The 20,805-nt window shown below is 36.9% G+C and overlaps 2 protein-coding genes across 3 annotated transcripts; one reads left to right on the top strand and one right to left on the bottom strand.

Moving 5' to 3' along the window:
* Window positions 1-234: 234 nt before the first annotated feature.
* LOC120771310 (myosin-11) lies at window positions 235-7,069 on the top strand. Of its 2 annotated transcripts, XR_005704962.1 has the most exons (9): window positions 235-427; window positions 659-755; window positions 812-984; window positions 1,047-1,250; window positions 1,569-5,696; window positions 5,767-5,838; window positions 6,076-6,198; window positions 6,263-6,364; window positions 6,422-7,069. XR_005704962.1 is itself a non-coding variant. In XM_040099245.1 (8 exons), exons 1-8 carry the CDS (start codon window positions 356-358, stop codon window positions 6,278-6,280), a joined length of 4,887 nt encoding a protein of 1,628 aa, XP_039955179.1. In that variant the 5' UTR covers window positions 235-355; the 3' UTR covers window positions 6,281-7,069. The 2 variants fall into 2 exon arrangements, 1 of the variants encoding a protein (XP_039955179.1); XM_040099245.1 differs by having other exon boundaries at window positions 6,263-7,069.
* Window positions 7,070-7,611: 542 nt separating this feature from the next.
* LOC120771162 (little elongation complex subunit 1) lies at window positions 7,612-13,371 on the bottom strand. Its single transcript, XM_040099041.1, has 3 exons — window positions 13,302-13,371; window positions 11,433-13,239; window positions 7,612-11,381 (listed from the first exon to the last, which is right to left on the bottom strand). Exons 2-3 carry the CDS (start codon window positions 13,132-13,134, stop codon window positions 7,780-7,782), a joined length of 5,304 nt encoding a protein of 1,767 aa, XP_039954975.1. The 5' UTR covers window positions 13,135-13,239; window positions 13,302-13,371; the 3' UTR covers window positions 7,612-7,779.
* Window positions 13,372-20,805: the final 7,434 nt, after the last annotated feature.

The raw sequence follows: 20,805 nt of genomic DNA, 5'->3' as shown, positions 1-20,805 counted from the left end.
ATATATATTTAAGAATATACTTAAATAAAATACTTCTTATAAATTAAATGAAGTGATTAAATTATGGAAATTTCTTAGTTATTTAGTTTAATATAGAAATTATTGATTTTGCTTGCATTTTTATCTTCTATGTTATGTTTCGCAAATTCCAAACAACTTTGTTTTGCTTATTTCATTCTTAAGCCAGCAAATAGCAACGTTGCTATCAATACTAGTTATTTTCCTTGTATTTTGCCAATTTACACGTAGTGTTTTTTATGATATGTGGAGTGTAAAATCTAAAAAAGTCTGCTGAAATATTGTTAAATTGTTAGTGAAAATAGTTCGTTTTACAGTGTACGCAAATAAAAAAAACATGTTTGCAAATTTGAAAAACAAATTAATAGAAGAAGTGAAGGCGTCTCCGTCGAAATTCCAACAATTTGCGGTAATTGAAAACAAAATTAGAAAAGGAAAACATAAGGCGACAAATCATTCCTTTCAACACTGAAATAATACCTTAAGTAATAAATTTATACTATTATCTGTTCAAAATAAAATAATTTAGAGGTGGTGTTTGCAATTTTTTATGTTTTCTTAAGCAGACATTTAATTTTTAATTATATACTTTTTGGTGTATCATTGTTATATTGACTACCGTGTCTAAAAATGGAAATAGGCTGCTGTTTCGTCATCGGCCAGTACAACCCCAAGTGGTTCGGAATCAACTACGACAACGACAACTAACGAAAATTTCTTTAGCATTACAGAGGAAGGCGAGTATCACAAATAAAGTCTGGAATATAATTTTTTACTTATTGTACATAATTAGATACACCACAAAATTCGCCGTATAAACCTCTGAAACTACCACCTGGTTCCGTAAGCGGGCGAACATACCATAATGGACCTATCGGCGGTGCTATACCACGTACACGAAAACTCTCCAACTCATCAATGGCCAGCGATGTCTCCTTCCGTTTGCCCTCCTATGATTCACCACCTGTAAGAGTATTTTTTACAATAAAAAAAAAACATTAAGAACTATCATGTTTGTATAATTTTAGGTGTACCATCTACAATCAGATTTGGAGTCTAATTGTAGTGAGCTGGAAGATACAGCTTCTACCGCAAAACTGGAAGTAGTAACTAAGGAACAATTATACGATGCTTATAAAAAATCGTTGGATCGTTACCATAAATATCGAAGCCGATATACTGATTTGGCTAAAAGATATAAGGATTTAGAACGTGACAGTACCAAAGCTCGGGTATGTACATCTGTAATCAACATATGTATGTCTTCCTATAAAAGTTTGCATTCGATATATTTAATGTTGTTATTGTGAATTACAACTCATTATCAGATATGTAGCTTTAAGATAAGATATAATACCTACTCACCTTATTTTAGTTTACTAACCTATTTTTTTTGTTGGAATGGCATTTTGGATTTTTCTTGTTTAATAAAATTTAAAAAAAAGTTATTTTAATTGAAATATGTAAATACAATTTTATGACATCATTTCAATAAGCATGAAAGCAATAATAATAAGATAACTACTCAGTTAGAATTTCTTTTTTGATAGTCCGTACTTGTGGAGACCCAGGAGAAGGCTATACGCCGCATCAGTGAATTGCGTGAACAATGTTCGTTAGAGCAGCAAGCAAAGGCGCATCTCGAGGAGGCTTTGCGCATGGAAATGGATGATATGCAATGTAAAATGCAAGCATATCAAACTAAACTGAAATTACTTGGTGAAAATCCCGACAATGTGTCTGCAATACTTCTAACAAATGAATTCAATGATACAACTGGCGGAGCGTCACTTATAGATTTGGATGATAACAATAGCAATACCAACATAGAACATTCAGAAGATTTGAATGAAAAGAAAACAGAGGATACTTTTGAAAGTTTGAAAAATGGACAAGATTTTCCACTAATAGAACAACTGAAGAAAGAGTTGGATAATCGGGAACGCAAAATCGAAGAGCTGATGGCTAAAATGTCGAATGCCGAAGATACCATATCACAATTACGTAAGCAAGAAGAAGAAAACGCGTTGTTATTGGCTCAAACAAAGCAGGCTATTCACTCGGAGTTAGAAAACAAGGAAAGCGAAGTAAAAAGGCTAACAATTAAAATTAACGAAATGCAAAAGGAAGAGCAAGACGCTGCAAAAAAAGAAAAACAATTAAGTGCTCAAGCGAGTGAACTAAATGAATTGCATGAGAAGTTAAAGAATCTGCATATTGCCAAACAAGAAACTGATGCTAAACTAATTGCTTCGGAACACATGTTGGGACAAATGAAAGAACAGCTTCTTGTAAAGGATAATGCAATCAAAGCTTTTGAACAGAAATTGTCAAAAGGGCTTAAGGACAGCGAACAGAAATTGGATGAGTTGCGACAGCAAAATGTACAATTGAATGAAATGTTACAGCGATATCAACAAAACGAAGTTTCACTTGCCGAGATCGATAACGAATTGAATAGAACGAAGAACGAAAATGACATCCTCAAAATAGCAACTGGCGAGAATGAACGAAAACTACACGAACTCGAAGAAGAAGTACGCAGCCAAAAGGAGCAACTAGAACGTCATCAAAAAGAGCGGGCAGCCGAAGAAGATCGTTGGAAACTTATGTATGCTCGAGAGGATGAATTAACTAAGTTGTGGCAAGAAGTGCAAGCGGATAATGAAGTGCAAAGACAAATAGTAAAACGGTTAGAGTCGGAATTGAAAATATCTAATGAACGAAATCAGAATAATGAAAACGAAACGATTGCTGCACTCAAAACGGAATTACACAAGGCAAACGAAGAGCTTGAGGGGAAGGTAAAAACTTTAAAAGATCAATTGGCTGGTAAAGAAAAAGAACTAAAGTCAAGTACAAATAAATTAGCAAAACAAAAGAAACAATTTGAGAACCAACAAAGTCGGGTACGCGATCAAAGTGGTGAAATTGAAATGCTACGAACTGAATTGAATAAACATGAACAACATTTGACTAATCTCCAGAATGAATCGCAAGCACGTGAACAGGAATCCGAAGCGGAGAAAGCTAAATTAAAGGCCCAAGTTCAATCTATATTACAGGATATTACGCAAATTCAAGATGAAATGCGTATTGTGAAGGAATCTCACGATGAGTTGGAAGTGGAAAAGTTGAAACTTGAACAAAGAATCGAAAATATGCAACAGGAAGCACAGGATACAAGCGACGACACTCAACATTGGCGAGATCAATTGGTTGGCACTGAAGACAAACTGCGCCTTGTAGAGTTAAAGTTGCAGAAAGTAGAAACTGAAAACTCGCAATTAGCTGAAAGGAATTGCTTACTAGAAGAGCAGAACAATCGTTTTGAAAAACAATTAGCCGAGCGCGAGGCAAATGCAAATGACCTTCGCTTGCAGTTGGATAGCAACGAGATGACTTTGCGTAAATTAAACGAAAAAATGTCCGAAGTGCTGGATGAAAATTCTCGTCTGCACAATACACAAGAGTTAATGGATCACGACTATCGGACTTTACAAGATAAATTTAATGCGTTAGAAAAAGAGAAGTTAATGGCAGAGGATGTACAAATAGGTTTACAAGAAGAACTGGAACAACTGAGAGAACACAAGTTAGTATTGGAAAACAAGTTGCGTGAAACCGTGGAGCAGCTTCAACAAACCGAAGAGAAATGTGCAGAACAAAAGAAGAATACTGAAGCAATCGAAAAAGAACTGAAGGAGATGGTTATAGCTCGAGAACGCTTGGAAAACCAGAATCAAATAATGAGTGCAGAATTAAATGAACTTCGGGCTGTACAGTCAGATGATGAGAAATTGCACAATTTGATGTGCGAACAAAAACGACGTATCGAAGACTTAGAACACGAATTGATTGATAGAGAAAAATCCGCGAAGGCGAATATTGAAATTGTAGATAAAGAGAATAAACATTTGAATGAAAAATTGGGTACATTGGAAGCAAGTAGGGAGGAGTTAGAAGTCACTAAGAAAGAAGTTCTACTTTTGAAATCGCAAAATGAAGAGCTAAATCGAGATTTGTGTATTTTGAACACAGAACTGAAACAAAGCCGGGACGATAACCAAGAACTTGGGAGACAGTTGACGCTGTTGAAAACATTGGAGCAAGAGAAGGAAATCAGTGAAAAAGAACACAAAACATTAACAGATGAAATAAATAAATTGAAAGAGGAGTCAAAAATGCATATTGAAGAAGCGCAAAAGAGGGCATTGGAATTGAAAGAAATAAGGCAGCACTTGCACAATTCAAGCGAAATAAATGAAAAACTTGAAAATACCGAGTTAGAGCTACAGAAAATGCGAGAATTAGAAAAGAAGTTACGCGTCGACGCTGCTAACGATGCTGAATTGGCAAATCAGAAAATCCATGAGCTTGAAGATCAGTTGCACACTGCCAAGAGCGATATTGAACGATTGCACGAGAGCAATGACGCTATTCAAGTGGAAATGGATAAGATACAAAACAAAAATGAGCTACAAGTGCAGAGTTTGGAAGGAACAATACAACAATTGAAAGAACACAATGAAAAACTTCAGCAACAGTTTGCCAGCCAAAAAGTTGACGGCGAAAAACTTGCTAATTTCGAACAAATGCAAATTGAAAACGAGTATCTGAATAAACATGTAAAACAATTGGAAACCGAACTCACGTCAAAACGCACAGAAGCGTCTAGTCAGTTGCAAGAAGCTCAAGACCAGCGGGAAAAATTAAAATCTCTACAGTGCGAACTTTATGTGCTACGGGAAAATGCTGAAAAATACGATGCACAGCTTGCCGAGAAACAAAAAGTAATTGATAGTGCTGAGAATGAACGTACACAACTGCGTGAAATGCTGACGAATGAACGCGCTGAGTTGGAACGTCAAGTAGTGCATGCCAAGTATATTACTGAGCAAAATGATGCTATACAAAGTGATTTATTACACAAGCAACACCAATTAACAGAGGCGGAACAACAATTGCACGATATTAAAGCTGAACTCGAAGCGGTAAACTCCACACATGCCGCAGACATTGTTATTAAAACAAAAGAAATAGATTCCTTGCGTTCCGAATTACAACAAATCACAGTTGAACTCAATGCAAAGGCGCAACTTCAGGAAGAGCTGGACACCTTGCGTGTCGAACTGGCAGAACATAATCAATTAAAAGAACTTCCATTGTCGCAGGCAACTGTCGAAAATGGACAAAAATCAATTTTAGCTAGTGATGCCGAGAATTTGCGACGCATTAATGAAGCCTTACAACGTGAATTGGAAGATTTAAAACATAAATCAACATCTGAAATCACCGAGCTGCAACAAGAGATTGAAGATATGCAAAGTAATGCGAGACATATGACTGAAAAATTGGCAGAAGTTGAAAAATTACATAGCGCCTTGACGACACAACAAATGTTGGCGAACGTGAATGCTGACCAAGAATCTCTGAACCCTACTCGTGAAATTGCCACAGGCGGGGAAATATCTAAGTTGAAAGCGGAGGAGCTGTTGCAGCGAGAAAAGGCTGAGTTGGCGGCGAAACTACGCGAAATTATGAATGAAGTGCGTGATGTGTCTGAACGTAACCTATTCCTTGAGCAGCAATGCGAAAACTATTTGATATTGGAACAATCAAACGAACGTTTGAAGCTGCAAAATGCCAAACTGTCACGTCAGTTAGACGAAACATTGGTATATATATTTTTTAAAATAATTTATATAGTAAATTTATTATTTTTAACTTTTTATTGGATCCGTACAGGTGTCAATGCAACACAATGAAGGTATTACAGCGAATACAGAATTCGAGTACTTAAAGAATATTATGTTTCAGGTGAGAGAGAAAAATATTTTACCCTCAAACAAGAGGCCATTTAAATTATCCATTTGTGGTCGTTTTTTTCCATTTTTATGCCATCTTTTTCATTCAGAAGTTCAACTTCAATAATTACTGATTGTCGTCTGTCATTAAAAAAAATCTGACTTTAAAACAATTTTTTTTGCATAAAATTACAATTGAAAGATTTTGAAGAAACTGTTTTAAACGTTATTTAATTCATATTAATTTAAGTATTTAACGGGATCTGCCAATGGAAACAACGAAACGCTTGTCAAAGTGATATCAGCTGTTCTGAAATTCTCACCTCAACAAACCCAAGTGGCACTTGAAAAGGAGCACCAGCGACGTTCACTGGTGAGATAAATGTAAACTTTAAATTTGTGATAAACAATGTACATATATTTTCATGGAATTTCAGATAAACAAAATTCTATAGCAAGAATTGGAGCAAGCCTACGAAGCTAAATGGTGGTAGCAATAACATTGCTTTGCCAACTCGAAAATATATTGATCTATTAATGTATAGTAAATATTATTAAAACTACTAAATGTTCACTATACACTTGATTGGTAGCAGGCATATGTACCGCGTACACAGATCCTTAAGGAGTGCCGGTTAAGCTTCTTATCCGTATTAGGCATTTGACAGTTAATTGTAATTAACAGTTAATGATTTGTTTTCGATTTTAGCTATTGATAACGCATTTTAAGTGTATAAATATTCTCAACTGACTAATTCAAATAAGTACCTACATATGTATGTATATCGGCAGTTCGTAATATGTTGTGACATACGGGCGTAATGCAGTTTAAATATATGTAAATTGTAACAAAAAAATATAAAATATAAACTGTATGCCAATTAAAAACGTTTGTATAGACATAGTTATTGATTTGCTAAGAATTTACATTCATGTATATATACACATGTATGTATATATGTATATAAAATGTTCAAATGTATTACTGATATTTTGTTCGATTTCGTTTGCGTTTGTATTTAAAGGGCATTAAGCTGTTATCAATTGTGCAATCTTGTAATGGAATTGTATGTGCTTTTTTTTAGTCACATCCAACGTAAATATTGAAAATATTAAATAAGTCAAAATATATCAAATATTGTTGTAATGTAAGTTTTGCAAATAACCTACGAATGTTTTTAGTTTGAAGTAAAAAATATATATACATAATAAAACTAAAATAAACAAAAATTTTGAAAAATAAATACTACGATTTGTTATTTCCAATTTGCGGGTGTCGGAACAAACATTTGTATCTACATGTGCTTCGGATCCATTTCCTAGTTGACGACGATGTGAATCCACCTATTTACAATATCAATCTTCTCAGAGTACCAAAATGATATTATGATACATATCTCAACATTACCATAAATTATTACTTGTTTTCTTGCCGGAAATAAAAGCTCTATGGAGGCAGGCAAGGTGAAAGTATTTCTTCGCAACTGTCCAGTTTATGCTAACTGAGGTTGAAACATCTCGGGTTGATATTAGCCGCCTTAATAAATTTTTGGTAAGTTTAAAGCGCTTCGTTCGTCTATTTGGGAATCAAAAAAGATCAGCTGTCCAAGTGGGATCCTTCGTTACTTTTGGTGCGAGCATAAGCCATACGAGTATAACACAACATAACCTTTTTAACTTTGTACCAGTATTGAAAAGAAAATGAAGAAAAGTATATTTTTTATATTTCATCTTATAAAATTTATTTCTGTAATTTTTCATGGAAAAATATACATACATTTCCTTCTTGACATTAATTCATCTAACTTATACACAGCGAAAAATAAAAATAAATATTTCTTAAGACGTTATTTAAAAAACGCGAATATTGTAATTTATGTGACATAACATAAAAATTCAAAATATAAATAAAAAAAAAGATAAAATCTTTTCGAAAATAAGCTAAAGCTTTGCTTTAATTAGAAATTGTGGGCATTAAGCCATTCCAGTATTTTAACGGCTTTCTATGTACAAAAGTTTTGAGCGCATTGGTTGTGACCATTTGCAGTGGATAATGAGGTTTGAAGTTAGCAAGTGCATGAAAACAGCGTGTTTGACAAAATCGTTGAAATCGCAATATGGCTAATACAGCCGCTTCTTGCACGACCGGTCGCTGAACAGCGCAAAGGAAGCGTTCGAATATCGAAAAGTAAACGGAGACATCTGTAGTGAGAGGCAGCGGCTTCACCACAGCCGATATACAGTCCATTAAAACAGCAATACGTTCATCATATTCGTTCGTATGCTGCACACGCGTATAGTATTCTTCGGCTAGTGGCAATAATTGTTGCTGTAGTAAAATATCTACAAGTTTAAGATTTCGTTTGCAAAAGATGGCAAAGGCGTACATGAGATTTGTTAGCTTTCCGCTCTTAAGTTTTGTCACTAGATTCGTCAAAACTTCGGGTGCTTTTGGTTTGAAGGGCTCAAAGTGATATTCGAATCTTAGCATTGATAGAAGTTCTCTATGACGTAAATCCTTGGTATCCATATTGTATGTTGTACACATTAACAAATGTTGAATAACGGTGATTAGTGCATCTGATTTATCATAATTAGATTCGTCACGGTGTGGAAGCGTGGTAGGATACCAACAAAGTACTTCGTAGATCATTGGTGATGCCCTCTTATTGTGATAATATAAGCTTTTGGCAATGAATAGGCGCGCAGGATTGTGTGCAGCATTATGAAGAGGTATAACAATTAAGTACAATTGGGTGAGATTCAAAATAGTGTTTAATGATAACTTTTCATTCCACAGGTAACTAAACAGTCTATTTTCAATTTTTTGCAGCACCGCAGCGATGATCTCCGGGCGTTTTTGCTGTAGGTGCCGCAACACGATCAATATAAGTCGCAAGTGTGTACCGATGTATTTTGGTGGAACGCGTGCTAACTCACAATTCAACTCGATTTCTGGGCGCGGTGCTTTGCAAATTTGTTCAATTATCAGACTGGCTAACATTTCACAATCTAACATTTGCTCCAGCAGAGATGCGGCAAGTGTAGAAGCCGTCACATCCACTTGGTCACGGGTTTTGTTCAGGAAGTCTGCGATTTGAAGTGTGATTTTAGATTCTACTTCATTTTCCTTCCTTTTTCCCGTTATGGTTGCAAAAAGTTCAAAGGAATATTTCTTGATAAACTTTTGCAGTACACTATTTATTTGGCTGGAAGGATAATGGCTCCTGTTCATTTCCAAAGGAATTGTTGGAGTTATTTGTGAGTCAACTAATAAGTTTTCACTGACTGTCTCTGTTGGAGGTGAGTTTGGTGATTCTAAATTTAATAGATTATTCGTTGAATCAAGCTCAGGATTTTGCACATCGATTTCTAAGCTCAGTTCTGAACTGGATGCCAAGGTGCATTGAGATGTGCTAGCGCTTTGAACAATTTGCGATGTTAAGTGCTCTGAATGGCATATCGCAGGAGTTTTAGTCACAATCACAAATTCCTCGAAAGGACGAAAAAATGGCTTGTTAACCATTCCATTTGAAGTGTTGCCAACAGCACTGGTATTTTCAAATGCACCGTTCCCACTAACTTGTATATCGGTAATACTATGAGGTTCATAATTTTCGCCTTTATTTGACCTTTGTTTCATTTCGGTAGATATTTCAAACTGATGGTTAGTATGTTCGCTAGTTGATGAGTGGGACATTTTGTCTTTAGCTTGACACAGACCAGTTAAGTTTGATAAATTTTGTTCATTATCCTTACAGGAATAGTCATTATTGCTTTGGGCTGGCAAGTTTTCCTGGTCATTTGAGTCCTTTGTTGGCGACGATAAACTCTCATCGCTGCTTAATGGGTTATCACGTTTTTGTTTATCTCGCAAACGTGCTGAGCGTTTACAGGGTACAACGGGGGTCATTGAACCTTTTCGTTTACGACCACGCTTACACGGCACTTTTTGCTCATTTGCTGATTCAAAAATGCTATTGACTAGTTGTTTTGTTGGTGAAATTCCCAATAAGTCGTCCACAACTGATTGTGTATGTAGCGCAGAGATATCGGAATCACTGCTACTTGATGGAGAAAGATCTTTTGAGGATGTCGGAAATATTTTATCATCGGATGCCGCATCATAGTCTACACTTGAATCGGAGTGGGTTCTAGTTTTACATATTTTTTCAGGAGTTCCTTCGACTAAAACAAGTATGGGTTCATCGACTTCTTCATTTTCGTTGTGAGAATGGTATAAGGGTTGAATAGATGCTGTTGTTGTTAATGAAATAGCTTCATTTTGTTGGAACTCTGTTGCTTTCGTTGAAAACGGATGCTTATAAGTGTCGGCAAGCTTAGTACCTTCGGTCCCTTTGGTTAACTCATTAGTATTAGGCGGATGGATATTCGGAAGCTTGAATTTATGTATTTCTTCAAGAGGTTTGGAAATATCTGCACTATTGTTTATTTTCTGGAATGGATCTGTGAACTTCATACTACTGACGTCAGCTTCATTTTCTTTCAATTCTTCTTGGTAATGGGTACTTTCTGAAATGTCCGTCAGTATCTCAATGTTTTTGGTTTCCTCTAACCTATCATTTTCTAAACGCTCTTTACGGTCAATATTTTTTTCAGGTTGCTTCAAAACAGCACACATTTTAGTATTCACATCATTTGAGATAAATATATTATCGAATTGTGTAGGGCTATTTGTATCTTGTTGTTCTTGTAGCGAGCAATTTGTTTGTGTAATATCAACGTCGCTATCATCTGAATCACTTCCAAATATATTATATGCTAAATTACGTTTGTATTTATTTTGTTTCTCATATACTTCCTGTTGATTTTCAATTGAACATCTAGCATCAGTCATTTCGAAACTATCACAATTGTTTCTTTCACTGTCGTACAGTTCAGGTACTTTTATGTCTTCAGACATGACCATATTCACACTGCTTTTATCTTGTAATAATCTTAATTGGTTTTCATTAGCACATAACGAGTTGGGTCTATCTTTTTCAGCATTAATATCTAGATCGTTAATAGTATTATTTAGTTTTTCATCTTCAGTATGCTTTACATTTACAGATTCAGTACCAAAATCATCTTCTAAGTGTGCTAAGTAGACACTTTCCGACACCGCAACATTTCTGCCGTTTTCTATTTGGTAATCTTCATTGGAGCTGTAAAGATTGGCGCAAAATTCGACAGCAGTGAGAAAGAGTTTTTCATTTTGGTCTACTGTAACTTCCCGATTATCGGATTTAGAATCTGTTTCGTTATTAATAATAGATGTCGCGACTAGTTTTGCCCTTTTTGTTTTATACCGTTTCATTAGTTTTTTGTTATTCTTCCGCTTCCTGGTACTTATTGGTTCTTCTGTGGTAATTTTCTGGCCACGCACTTGTTTGACGGATCGTTTTGGTATTTCGAGTGGTTCTTTGAATATCCATTTTTCAAAATCCTCACATTCACCATGAGTTTGTGTACTCCCATCTGTACTAATATTATTGTCGGTAAGATCACTCATTGGATTGATGTTGCTATCATAAGCGATTTCTGTCGGTGTACCTGAAATATACAGATTTAAATATATTTTATGCATCAAAAACTTTTTATTACCTTCAAATTGTGTTGAAACAACGTTGGATTGTGTTATATTCGTATTATTTTCTCTATTTAAGTCAAAGGTGTTTTCCCTCCTATTTATTTGTTGCTCACATTGTGTTGGTAACGGTGATGCTGGTTGTTGCTGTGAAATTTGCCTAGATTCGTATAACGTATGTATCCAATTATTAAACTGCTGCAAGGTATGTGAATCATTAGGTCTATTAAACTGTTGCGGTCGCAAGTGGTTACTGGTAGGCGAGTATAGAAGTCCCATAAACATTTGGCCAGCCATTTGCCAAACAGTAGAAAATACATCTGGATGCATTTCGGGAAGGTTCGTTAATGCACTTATCATTGGTTGTAAATTACTAATATTGTGTAAATTATTGTTGGTCGGTAAACCCGAAGTTTCAGTATTTTCATTAAGTTGTGTTGTAGATAGATGTGCTGGTGGTGGTGGCGTAGATGATGGGGTGGCGTTGATTTCATACTTCATATTATCATATATAAACGAAGGTGAACTGGATTGTGAACGTTTAAATGTTTCCATAATTGGAATATAATCTATTTGGCGTTGCACATTACACAAATAAGTGCAAGTGCCTATAGACTTAGATTTATTAGGCAAACTCAGCAATGGGGTAGCTTCTGATAAATCAAATTCATTAGAAGTTGTTTCCGGAATTGGATCGGATATTGGACTAAGCGGTGATACGCTCCATACTTCAAAGAATTTGTCAACCAATGTCGCTTCTAATGGAATTATCTTTGGTTCTGGAAAAATTGTACCAACATTATGTTTTTTGATAAAGCATGAAGTTGATGTGCCTCGTGTTGTTGTAGTGGATATATGTTGTGTTCCTTGTGAACGCAATTCAATTAAGTTTGTTTGTACCGCTTGATTCTGCGTACTCTTAGTGAGGATTTCCTCTGTGTGCAATGTTTGTGCACACATATCTCTCGATAATGGGGCAACTGTTTGTGTGTGCATATGATTGCTTTGTATTACTGATGTCTGTGTGGATTGTACAGCGACTTGCTTTGTTACAAATGTATCTGAAGCGTTCAGCAGGTTACACTGGATATCTTTATCTTTTCTAAGTTTACGTTTATTATTAGCCCTTACTTTTATAAGAGGCACTTTCATACCCCTCTGTTCACAGTAATTACTTAAATCATCTAAAAGTGGTTTGTCATATAATTTCACTCTTTCATCCTCGTTGAGTTTTTGAACTAACTTCAGATATTTGATTGCTAATTCCGTAAAGCTTAAGGGACCTTTTGTGTTATCTAATTGAGCTTCTACTTGTTCCAACTGCATTTGTTTCTCTGCCACTTCACTTTTCAATCGCGTGCAATGTTCGTGCAGATTATTTGATTTGAGCTCCACAGTTTGGTACTGCGTTTGCAAATCCAAGCACTTCTTTTTTTCGTTTACATAAAGTTTGTGAATTTGATTTGCCGATTTTTGAAAATCTCTAAGCTTCAGCTGTATATTCGAATTTTCCATTTTCAACAAATTAATTTTATTAACCAATTCATTACATTGAGCAATTCTTTGCGCCAGATCTTTTGCTTTATAGGAATTGGCGCGAATAGTAGCCGTATTGGTGGTAGCCGTGGATTTCTGGACTTCTTTTTTATTTGGTGGTGAAAGCTCTAAAAAGTCCAAGTTTAAATCATCGTAATTGAATGGATGCTCCTCGTCGGCCATGGCTGTGTGTGCAGTGGGCGCCGCAATGGATAATGCAAAATATTGAAAGTACACAATTTAACTACATTACACGAAAAATGTGTGTTGTCATTCACGTCTAATATGCTGAAATATACACATAATTATCAATGATTCCTCGGTTTAAAGTAAAAATAACGTTAAATTACCAATTAGCACGAGTAATAGAAAACAACGAAGGAAAACGTTTGACCACAATGTTTATAAATGTCAAACTTGCCGGTTAGAAGAAGCATTAACAAATATTATTGTGAACGGGTATGCCATGGAAGAGTTGCCAACCAATGCAGCGGCGAGAATTTAGATATTAGTTTTATGTAATGTAATGTCCATGCAATTTTAATAAATATACATCGTATACAATTATTAAAAAACGCTTTTTGAAATAATCAGTTTTTTACTGTTCTACTAAAACTTGTTATCCTTAATATACATAACATGTATAATTAACTTTTAGTTCACAGAGCTAATTGTGAATACCAGGATATTATGTCATACTGAATGCATGTTTCCGGTTGTCTGTTCGGTAGTTTTAATTGGTAGCTGAAGAGAAAGTGTTTTTAAAAAGAGTCTGGTAAATATTTAAATGCATATATGTAATATATAAAGTGATATTTTTCTAAATGATAGTAATGTTGAACGAATTTTGAGTATGCATTGTGAAAAAAACAAATGATTTTGTGTGAAACATACAAAGCATTCATGGCAGCACCACATTGCAGCAAAATGGCGAGTGAGCGTAAGTTAAAATCTTATTTTTTCTCTTTTATTGCATGCAAAGCCATGTATACTAGAAATTATGTTTACGAACAACAAAAACAACCAATTAAATTATAATTTAACTATTTTCAATAGTTCCGGCTGATTAGTTACTGAGTTTAGAGAATATTGAAAGACAACCGTCTTTGTCGACTTTGGCAACGGGCTATTTGCGAAATTCAGAGGCTCTCTGACCTTTCCTTCTTGAAACATATTTATTTATTATTGCATGGATGGTCATGGATTTGTTTATACCAACAAACTAATTGTTAGTTAAAGTTGAAGCTATAACATAAAATATTGAGTTGATGCTTATGTTATCAAATCCAAATGTCAAAAAATGAGTATATGTAAAATGGCGGTTGCTATTTTGATTTTGTTATTGCTTTTTAAAAGCTGTCTGTGATTTGGAGTACAATTAATGTTAATTATTTAAGACATTTTTTATATTTTGTTATATTTGTCGAATTGGCTTTGCTACCTCCGTTTATAAAGCTAGTCGATTTTAATATTTTGAGAAAAAAATCATATGATACCCAACCCTAGCGGTTTCTATCTTCGTATATAGATATAACATCACCACTTGACGGCACTAACCCTGCCTAGACGGCTGGTATTGTGCCTTCTTATATAGAGCAAGTCCAAATCGTACTCTATCACTATCATATGATCATACATCACATCACAAAAAAATCATATCATCACCTCTTCACGGCACTAACCCTGCCTAAACGACTAGCACTATCACTGTCATATGATCATACATCACATTACAAAAAAAAAAAATCATAACATCACCACTTGACGACACTAAACCTGCCTGCCCGGCTGGTTTTGTCTTCTTATATAGAGGAAGTCCATATCGTACACTATCATATGATCATACATCACAACACGAAATATTAATAATACTATTTCTTGATGGCATTTACTGAATCTAAATACATATATGTACATATGTACATGTGTATTTCGTATTCGAGATCAGATCATATGACACGAAACTCACCTACGAATTCTGTTTTGAGTTTAACAGCCAAGCACACATAATACTCACAAATCATTCATAAAGTTCCACCTCAATGCAGATTTTGAATGCAGATTAAACTCAATTCTTCTGATTCTCGGTATGATAAATCGCGTGGAATGACATTGTGGTACATATTAATTACTATAAATTGTGAACACACCACGTAGATCAACAACCTCACAAGTAGTTGGTGCCATAGTTGACACTTTGACTTGAACTGCGGTTGGTCATGCCATATGCATGTACACGTACATATGTGTGTTGGCTCTGACCCTTAATAGTCGACTCTATTCAAGTCTAATTTGTCATGAAATAGTGAAATATTTTCGCTGCACTAGGGCATTGAATTCCAATGTGATGATGATGAGTCTCCACAAGAATTTGCAATGCTCACAATGGCAACGCAATCAATCTGTGTGCGGCAATTGCACTACAATTGAAATGAGCAAAAGCACAGTGGCACTCACTCGCACTCAGGCAAGCAAAGTCACCGGAGTCGGAGTCACAGTTGCAGTGGTAAACACACTTGCTGTTACAGCGATAAACGCAGTTGCATGTCATCGCTCATATATATTTATGTGTGTGTGTGTGTGTGTGCGTGTAGCGCAGCCACAACTATGTGGGGTGCAACAACAATCTATCAATATAACCGCAAATGTCATCAACAGCCTGCGCCGAGAAATATATGTGCGAATGTGTATGCAGTTAAGTGTGGAAGAAAAGTGCCGCAGCAAACTGGTGAATCGAAGTGAAGTGAGCTGTGTTGGGAAGTTAGGCGGCTTACAGACATACATTCATATAAACATATATACAAGTTACTAGAGTCATGCCCACACTAGTTGTGTGACTGACACTCGCTCTTATCAGTAATGCAATTTATGCTTCTGCTGTTGATGGGAAGTAGAAAAAAGGTGCATTCGTTGCGCATTTGATTGTGCTGCCGTAATGCCGCATATTGGTGTAATGTCAGCACAATCACGTATCTGCCACAATCATAGAGACACACTTTAATTGCATTACGATTGGTCATGACAATAGCACCTAGTGCTGCTTGACAGTGGTGACCGAGCGGAATGAAGAGGAAAGCGGAACAAATGAAAAGTCAAGTGCATACTACAAGCAAACAACTATGCGCGAATTCTCTGACTGTGATCAGTTGATAGCGACTCTGCGAGCAATTTGCAGACACTTATTATACCAAGGATCATTATTATAGCAACATCGTCCAGTAGATTTTTGCAGTGTTAGTTCTTTGAGGATAGCAATATACCCTTTCATCCGAGAAAAAAACTATTTGCTAGTTCTTTTCGTTGATCGATATAAACAATTTTTAATACCAACAGCAACTTCTTCTACTTCGGACTGAGTAGGCAATTGAGAAGTAAAGTTCTCTCTAGCCGAACAAAGACCAAACCCTTCAAGTTACTCATCATCTCCGTCCTGATATACGGTGCAGAGGCATGGACGATGTCAACATCTGGCGAGTCGGCGTTATGAGTTTTCGAGAGAAAAATTCTGCGGAAGCTTGGACCATAATAAAATTTGTCGCATTGGCATTGAAAGCATCCGATGCAGTACCTGCCGGGGGAAGCAGAGGAAGAGGAAGATCTCCACTTCGTTTGAAAGACAAGGTGGAAAAGGACCTGGCTACAATTGGAATCTCCAATTGAGGTCATAAGTGAAGAGGAAGAACGATTGGCGCGCTATTTTAAACTCAGCTATAACCGCGAAAGCGGTATCTACGCCAAGAAAGAAAACGTAGAATAAAGAAGAGATATATTTTACAGAGATCTTTATCTTGATTTTAATAGCTCAGTTTGTCCTCTCTCGACGAACAAAAGCTAAACTCTAAGTCACTCATAATTCCCGTCCTGCTATATGGTGCAGAGGCCTGGGCGATGACAGCAACCGATGAGTCGACGTTACGAGTTTTCGAGAGAAAATTTCTGCGAAAGATTTATGGTCCTTCGCGCATTGGCCGCGGCGAATATCGCATTCGATGGAACGATGAGCTGTACGAGATATACGACGACATTGACATAGTTCAGCGAATTAAAAGACAGCGGCTACGCTGGCTAGGTCATGTTGTCCGGATGAATGAAAACACTCCAGCTCTGAAAGTATTCGACGCAGTACCCGCTGGGGGAAGCAGAGGAAGAGGAAGACCTCCACTCCGTTGGAAGGACCAAGTGGAGAAGGACCTGGCTACGCTTGGAATATCCAATTGGCGCCACGTAGCGAAAAGAAGAAACGACTGGCGCGCTGTTGTTAACTCGGCTATAATCGCGTAAGCGGTGTCTACGCCAATTAAGAAGAAGAAGAAGAAGAAGTTTGATAGGCAGTTTGATAGTGGTTGTATTCTCTAGTAGTCCGATCTGAAAAAATGTGCTTCTTGAGATTGTAGTTTTACTTTTAACAGAATTCAATGCCAAATTTTTGAAGATAATTTGCCAAATACAAGTTTTTCCATACAAAGGCTTAATTTGTGCCGGTCCGTTTGTATGGCAGCCGTCTACAATAGTGGTCTGATATCGGCGATTATGATAAGTCAGCAGCTTTTCGAGTGAATGTGCGAAATTCATATCAATAACAGACGGACGGGCATGGCTTAATCGACGCAGCTTGTCACGATAATCGCTTACATATAAACTTTTTAAGGTCTCCGACGTTTTCTTCTGGGTGTTAGACGCTTCGTACTAAACTTAATATATAGTATAAATCAGGGTATAAACAGAACTACCTATATTTAGGTACAGCGCCTACCAATAGGGATGACATGAATTTGACAGCTCGTGAGGGCCATGTTTCTTCACGGATTTGTATCAAATTTTGTCAGTATGTTTAATAAGGTTTACCATTTCCTCATGTCACGTTCCAATTAGGTACAACGTTTTGAAATTTTCCAAGACTATTATGCAAATAATCTCCACGAAAATATGTCTCCTTCTATCGTCGGTTCAACGTCGTTTTGTACAGTTGGATCTCTCTCCGCTGACAATATGTCAAATTTTGAAGTTAGTTTTGGCTGTGCACCCGTATAAGATTGTGTTGGCACAAGAATTGAAAAAGGTAGACCATTTTGAGCGCCGTAGCTTTGTCGATTGGACGCTGGTAATGCAATTGTATTTCCAAAAATTGAGCGTTTAGTGCGGATTATGGTATGCCAGCATCATCGCGCCTTAAATGCTTCGAAATGAGGCAGGAAATGCTCTTACCATCAATAGCGAGCGTTACAACACGATGCTGACCGACATTTTTTTCGACTTCGACGCGTACGATCTCTATTTGTAACAAAGCGGTGTGCTGCCTCATTTTCATGTCCAAACATGGACACATTGTATGCAATGATTGGCGTCTCGTTATCTTAGTGAAATGGTCCAGCCAAATGGCCGCCAAGATCAAGTGATTTAGCGGCTCTAGATTATTTTCTCAGTAGTGCATTGCGGTTTTAACAATGAATTGAAATATGGAACAAGGCATTTGTCTCAAATTTTGTATTTCTAACCAAAATTCGTATGCTTAATCGTTGCGAATGTTGGAAATGGATTACGGTGATTCCAAAGATGATCGAGAGATCGTTGAAGACAAGTCTCGTTCTGGACGACCTATTCAACTGATAAAAAAAGAGAGCTCGACATCTCTCGCCAGTCCATTCGAATGATTTTGATGGTTATTTTGTGTATGAAATACGTTCTGGCTCGACTCGTCTCGATAAAGCTGAATTTTTTTCAAGAGGTATGTATGTCTTTTTGGTCATGCTTGATCGTGCGTATTCCGATCCCATATTCATGAAGAGCCAATGAGACATGATTTTATGAGCTTGACATGCAAACAAGTCAACAATCATAGGAATGAAGGGACAAATCCACGCCAAAGCCACTCAAGTATCAAGGTGATTCTCATTGCTTTTTCCGATATTTGTGCTTTGGTGCATCATGAATTTATTTCGGAGGAGCAGACGGTCAATATGAAGTTCTATTTGGCCGGATTGAGAGGAATGCGTGAGAACATCCGGAATTGTGGAGACGGTAAAGCACCATCGCATTGAGCCGGAACTTATGAAATACCATCGATTCACCAGATTTGTCCCCGTGTGATTTTTTCTTGTTCCCCAAGCTGAAATTGCCGCTTCGTGGAACCCGTTTTCAGTCGATCGAAGAGATAAAACAAAATTCGCTGAAAAAGCTGTAGGTCGTCCCAAAAAGTGCTTATGAAAATTGTTTCGAGGACTGAAAAAATCGTTGACATAGTAAATGTTCACATCGATTTATTCTTCATTCATTCATTAATTGAGTCAGTAAAAATTTGGAGCAGTCAGTTATGAGCGCCACTGTGCTCCCTACCTATCATATTATCATCTGTACCACCTGCGGTTGTGGCTGCACACGGCCGTTGCGCTAATGTTCAACTGACGTTTGCTCTGACGTTGTGCTGCGTTATTGCGACTCTGTCATTGTCATCGTCAACATTGGTGGCAGCCACATACACAAGAGTTTATACACATGAAGCAAATATGCTAACTGGCGAAGATAAAACAGAGCGTAGTGACAACTGAAATGCCAACAACAACCACCACAGCACATACATATGTACACTGCAAGTGAGTTAACGGGGCATATAAATGACAGCGCCGTTTACCGCAACTATTTGGCCAATGAAGGCTGAGGTGCGCAATCTCTCTAATGGAGCTTATGCGAAGAGCCATATTCATATGTAATTGGATAACGGTCAAAAGCACGAGTTTGCCGCCTACGAAAGACCAATTCTCAAACATAAATATATATATATATATATATATATATATATATATGGATAAGTATATACCCACGATTAAACGCCCACTAAGCAGTTGTACACTAATTTACAATAATAAATATAAGTAATATGAGCGCATGTTTTGCGGTCGCTTGTTTTTCGTGAATTAGGTCGCTGCCGGTGAAAGTATTACGACTGGAATAGTGAATTTCCTGGAGACTTGCCGCGTCCGGTGTTGAGGTAGGCAAAGGCGAAATGTTGCACGTCGTCGTCGTCTCATTTCCGTCGTGTCGCTCAAATGCCCTAAGCGTTCGTGTCTGCGCGCTTGTTAGACCTTCCGTTCGACCGCGTTGCTGTGACCATAGCGCAATAGCGGAAGTGCTGTTATGTTTAGTTGTTGGCAGCGGCGCGCACCTCGTCGCTCCGTGCTTGACTGCCACAATAATTGCAGCTTTCGCTATGACTCTTTTCCACCGAGGCGCGGCGTACTTTGTACGTACTTATGTATTTTTGTATGATTAATGACTGACATAAGTGTATATTTACCGTTGTTGCCTACTTTGATGCAACGCCGGCCGAAATATTGAGCCCAATACAGTTATAAATGAACATGTTTGCAGGTTTGCGAGTTATTTATAGGCTGAGTTTTTGTTGAAAGCCTTATTTGCATTGAATTTATGAAAATGTCGCGGCTTATTACAATAAATGAATTCATGTAAATATGTTTATCAGTTACATTTATGAACATGCAAATTAATAATAAAAACCTGAGCTATTTTCCATAGTCATATGTCAAAAATGTCTACGAGAGATAGAGAGTTTCATAGCAGTAAGACTGAGCGGTGCTCGCAGCTTCTGTTGAACCGAAGCTAGAATACCCTTCACAAAAAAAGGTCCCTTACAAGCACTTGATTCCGTTCGTTCAGTTTGTATGAAAGCTATTTGTTATAGTGATGTGATCTGAAAAATTTCTTCGGAGATCACATTTCTATCCTTGAAAAACTCGGCCATTGCGACGCCATTTGACCCCTCGAAAAAAAATGCGCCCGCGTTGGCAGGGTAACTCCTTACAGGATCATCTAAAGTGAAAAAATACGTGCTTTAGTTCA

This window comes from Bactrocera tryoni, chromosome 3, assembly GCF_016617805.1.
Source record: "Bactrocera tryoni isolate S06 chromosome 3, CSIRO_BtryS06_freeze2, whole genome shotgun sequence".
Classification (NCBI taxonomy): Eukaryota; Metazoa; Arthropoda; class Insecta; order Diptera; family Tephritidae; genus Bactrocera; species Bactrocera tryoni.
The sequence above is the reverse complement of the archived record's forward strand: the minus strand, read 5'-3'. Positions and strand labels throughout refer to the sequence as shown.